Raw genomic sequence first — 4,144 nt, 5'->3', positions numbered from 1 at the left:
AGGTGCCGTGGGGGATGAGGTTGACCAGTAACTAGTCCGTTCCCTGCAGTGGAACGAGCATTTACTACGTGCCTGCTAGGCCCGGGTGCCTCTAGGGTCGCTGAGAGCCGGAATGCACTCGATTTGAGTTTTAAGGGGCTATACATACGGGTGCCTAGGGTTTCAATGCGTGGCCTCCTTTGATCCTGTCCGCCCTTCGGGCTACGCCCGCTTGTATTATGCCGATTTGCAGAAGAGGGTAATAGGAGCCCCACGTATTGAGTTCCTGTAGCGGCAGGCACCCTCACTCGTTAATCTTCTAGGTAAGCTTTGTTGTCCCCAAATATTGAATAAGGAAACGGAGGCCAGGTGTTCACAACTGCGCAGCTGAGGCTGGAGTAGCACCGACATCGTATTTACTGATCCCAAAGCCCAGCGTGCTGGGACATCTCCCAGAAGCCACCTTACTTATTGCTTCCTGCTGGGATTCACGCCCTGCCCTCTCAGGAGCGGCCACCCCACTCCGCCCAGTGGGACGTTTGTGGCCCTGTGTCGAGCCCGCCCCTCACCAGCCTGGCCTTGAACCACCGCAGGCACGGTCACCAGCAGACGGCGGCAGGCATGGCGGAGGACGTGCAGCGACGAGAAGGCAGGATCCAGGTGCAGGGCCAAAGCCTCTTCTTCAGGGAGGTGCAACCCGGGGGCGGGCGGGCCCCCCACTTCTCTGTGCTCCTGCTGCACGGCATCCGCTTCTCCTCGGAGACCTGGCAGAACCTGGGCACACTGGACAAGCTGGCCCAGGCTGGCTACCGCGCGGTGGCCATTGACCTGCCAGGTACTTTCTTGAGTGGGATTCCGGACAGGGGTTGGGGGGGCCTCATCTGGGGTCCAGATCACTGTGTGTGATGGCCAGGAGCTTGACTGGGAAGACCCCGTCGGGGTGGGCTGGGCCCTTGGCAGACTGTGGCTTTTTCCCCCCCATCATATTTGCAATTTTGATTTTTATCTATAACTAGTTTGCCTGGCTTCTGGGGTTGGGTCGACGATTTAGGTCATCCGGCAGAGATTGCTCACTGCAGCTGGTTGACGCCGATGCTCTTGGCTAACTGACAGGCATGCAGGGCACGCGTGGTTCCCGATCACCTGCAGGTTTGAGCAAGTGGCCCTGGTAAAAGCGACCCCACTGAACCTGCTGGCGACCCCTCTTGCTTTCAGGGACACTCCCAGGCAAAAGGCCTCACAAGAGCTCTTGGACCCCTGCAGCGTTGGTCCAGCGTTGCTGGGACACTGCTTTGCCGTCCCCGCGTGACACCAGGCCTGTGTCTGGTGGCTCAGTGTCCCTGAACGTCGGCTCAGCTGTAATCATTTACAGGCTTGGCCCTAGTGAGCCTGGAATGAGATCACCCCGTGAGAATGTGGCCATGCACCTGATTCACCACCATCTTTGCTTTAGCAGGTGGAAGTGAAATATTTTGACAAGAGTCCTAATCATGGAATGTTGGAAGCCCTGTGGATCTTGACCAAATCTCCCAGCCTCTTTGGGGGCAGGGCAGGACCTGCTGTGTGGCCACGATTCCTCTCACAAAAGCCCTGAGCTCTGGGAAGACAGGGGCAGCCCCCAGACTGAGGGTCCCAGTCAGGCCCTAGCCCATGGGGCTATGTGTAGAATGGGCTCCTAGTTGATCTCATCGCCTCTGGGCCCAATGGCAGGTTTCCAGCCAGGACTGATTGGCCCACACGGAGGGCTGGACTGAACCTCGGGGTGAAGGTCTTGAGCTAATCCCACTGGGAAAGGTGGTACTGAATGACTGGAGAGGGAGGTGTGGGTGCACAGTCAGCTCCTCTGCCCAAGCCAATCCAGCACTAACTCCCGCTTCCCCAAACCACCCAAAGTGCGATCAGGTCCCTTCAGAATCAGAGGAGCCCTGTAGGGTTTCCAAGACTAACGCCCTGAGAGCAGATGGTCTCCTGCAGGGCGGCTGGTGGGCCCGAACTGCCAACCTTGCATTAGCAGCCTAACACCTAGCCCCTGTCACCACCACTTGCTTAATTTCCACCCCGATCTTAAATGGCAGGCCTTTGGACAGAGGGGGACACTGAGGGAGGAAGTGAGCGAGCGAGGGAGAGATCGGATCTGAAGGTCACAGAGGAAACGGAGAATTGAATTTGGACCCAGTCCTTTCTGATTGCAGCACCTGGTTCTTCCCAGAACACTGTCCTGCTCGGGAGGCGGGGCCCAGACGTGCAGGGACTGCTTTACAGGCATCACAGACAGGACAGATCTGGGTCACAGAGGAGCACACTTAGTGGTTCTGAGCCTGGCAGGATCCTGCCCTGGAGGGATTCACCAAGGAGGGCCTTAGGGACAAGGGGACCTTCTCCCCTGTTCCCACTGTTTGTGGCTCACTGCCCTTGTCTCTCTCCACCCCACCCACCCCTCCAGGCCTGGGGCACTCCAAAGAAGCAGCTGCCCCTGCTCCTATCGGGGAGCTCGCCCCTGACAGCTTCCTGGTGGCCGTGGTGGATGCCCTGCAGCTGGGCCCCCCAGTTGTGATCAGCCCCTCGCTGAGTGGCATGTACTCCCTGCCCTTCCTCACAGCCCCCGTCTCCCAGCTCCGGGGCTATGTGCCTGTGGCCCCCATCTGCACGGACAAAATCCAAGCTGCTGACTATGCCCGTGTGAAGGTACCTGTTTGGGAGGCAGAGACACCCTTGCCAGGAGCAGGGGAGGGTCCCTCCTGGGAACCTTTCCTGGGCTGAGGGCTGGCTAACCAAGGAGGGGGTGCTCTGGAAGGAACTGGACCCCCAAAGTCTACCCTTTGGGTTCAGTTAGCAGCCAGTCCCATGCGCTGTGCCTTGGACGACACAGATCCACCACCTTGTCCCTTGGCAGTTGCCCCCCACTGGGCTAACTTGTCTGTCATCATTTGGGGGTTGGGGTGACCATGGGGGAGACTCAAGGGGGCAGGGGGGGGCTGGAGCAGACCTCCTTGAGAGGGGGGCTGATGGCGAAAACCCCTGTTGACGTTGATGCGTCTCCCTTTTTTTCAGACCCCGGCTCTGATTGTCTATGGAGACCAGGACCCCATGGGCCACACTAGCTTCCAGCACCTGAAACAGCTTCCCAACCACCGGGTGCTTGTCATGGCGGGTGCGGGGCACCCCTGCTACCTGGACAAGCCTGAGGAGTGGCACTCCGGCCTCCTGGACTTCCTGCAGGGCCTGGCATGAGGCCCAGGCCGGCTTATAAGGGCGGACCACCTGCCCTGGGGTCTCTCTCTCTCCTCCATGACCCCCTGACTCATGCCCGTGTCAACAGGTGTGTGTGTGTGTTTGTGTCGGTCCATTTGTGTGGGTTCTTCTCTGTTGGGGTCTGTGTGTGTTTCTCTTGCAGTGACATTCTGAGGAGGAGATGCAGAGAGATGAGCTCAGAAATCCAGGGAATCACGTAGTCTGGTGGAGGGTAATCAATTAGATGAGCTGATCCTAAAGCTTTCCCGCCATCCTCTGCTCTGGCCAGCCTCCACCCGCAGGCTCCTCCCACTACCCCGCAGGCCAGCCCCCCAAACTCCACAGTTAGGGTACCGGTACACACTTGCCCGCGGTTCATGCTTGCAGACGTCCACATAGGCACACAGGCCTGCACACAAGCACTGTGCAGGAGCCTTGGAGACCCGCTGCCAGGCTTGGGGGGTGACCAGCCCAAAATTAGTCCTCACAAGAGGCCCTCCCTTCGCGGTACCCGCCCCGACCCCAGAAGCCATGCGGGTTTCCGGCTCCGTGGTTTGAGGGGCGGGGTGCAGGCCGGTGAAACGAAGAGCTGGAGAAATAAAGAGATGCAACTAGACCCCGCAGGCTCTCGCTGTCTCCGGAGCACCGCCCCTCCCCCCGCCCCTGGGACCGCCACGGTGGGCCCTCCCCGTCTCTGGCGGGACCAGATGGTCCCCCTGCCCTTTGTCCTCCTGGCCAGATGGAGGGGAAGGGAGATTGGATTCCCGTCCCCACCCACACAAACCCAGGTGCCAAGACTCGGCCGCGGGGGGAGGGGGAGGTCAGCAGGGCCAGGCAGAGCCGATTACGGAAGGGGTGGGTCGGGAGGTGTCCCAGGATCAGCCAGCTCCCCACCCCCATTTTCACCTTTCCCTAGTCAGGGGGGGTTGACTGC

At 59.8% G+C, this 4,144-nt stretch overlaps 1 protein-coding gene across 2 annotated transcripts; it reads left to right on the top strand.

Moving 5' to 3' along the window:
* The first annotated feature begins 64 nt into the window (after window positions 1-64).
* Window positions 65-3,826, top strand: ABHD14B (abhydrolase domain containing 14B). Of its 2 annotated transcripts, XM_045297455.1 has the most exons (4): window positions 65-302; window positions 573-814; window positions 2,423-2,664; window positions 3,031-3,826. In XM_045297455.1, exons 2-4 carry the CDS (start codon window positions 601-603, stop codon window positions 3,208-3,210), a joined length of 636 nt encoding a protein of 211 aa, XP_045153390.1. In that variant the 5' UTR covers window positions 65-302; window positions 573-600; the 3' UTR covers window positions 3,211-3,826. The 2 variants fall into 2 exon arrangements, with proteins under 2 accessions (XP_045153390.1, XP_004715254.1); XM_004715197.2 differs by having other exon boundaries at window positions 65-814.
* The last annotated feature ends 318 nt before the right edge of the window (window positions 3,827-4,144 follow it).

The sequence above is a fragment of the Echinops telfairi genome, unplaced genomic scaffold (genome assembly GCF_000313985.2).
Source record: "Echinops telfairi isolate 266 unplaced genomic scaffold, ASM31398v2 ScPeMD7_7420;HRSCAF=8458, whole genome shotgun sequence".
In the NCBI taxonomy this organism is placed as follows: domain Eukaryota; kingdom Metazoa; phylum Chordata; class Mammalia; order Afrosoricida; family Tenrecidae; genus Echinops; species Echinops telfairi.
The sequence above is the reverse complement of the archived record's forward strand: the minus strand, read 5'-3'. Positions and strand labels throughout refer to the sequence as shown.

Coding starts and splice junctions, on each gene's coding strand:
- ABHD14B (XM_045297455.1), top strand. CDS start 601: ATGGCGGAGGACGTGCAGCGACGAGAAGGCAGGATCCAGGTGCAGGGC. Junction 815..2,422: donor GGTGGCCATTGACCTGCCAG/GTACTTTCTTGA, acceptor CCACCCCTCCAG/GCCTGGGGCACTCCAAAGAA. Junction 2,665..3,030: donor CTGACTATGCCCGTGTGAAG/GTACCTGTTTGG, acceptor CCTTTTTTTCAG/ACCCCGGCTCTGATTGTCTA.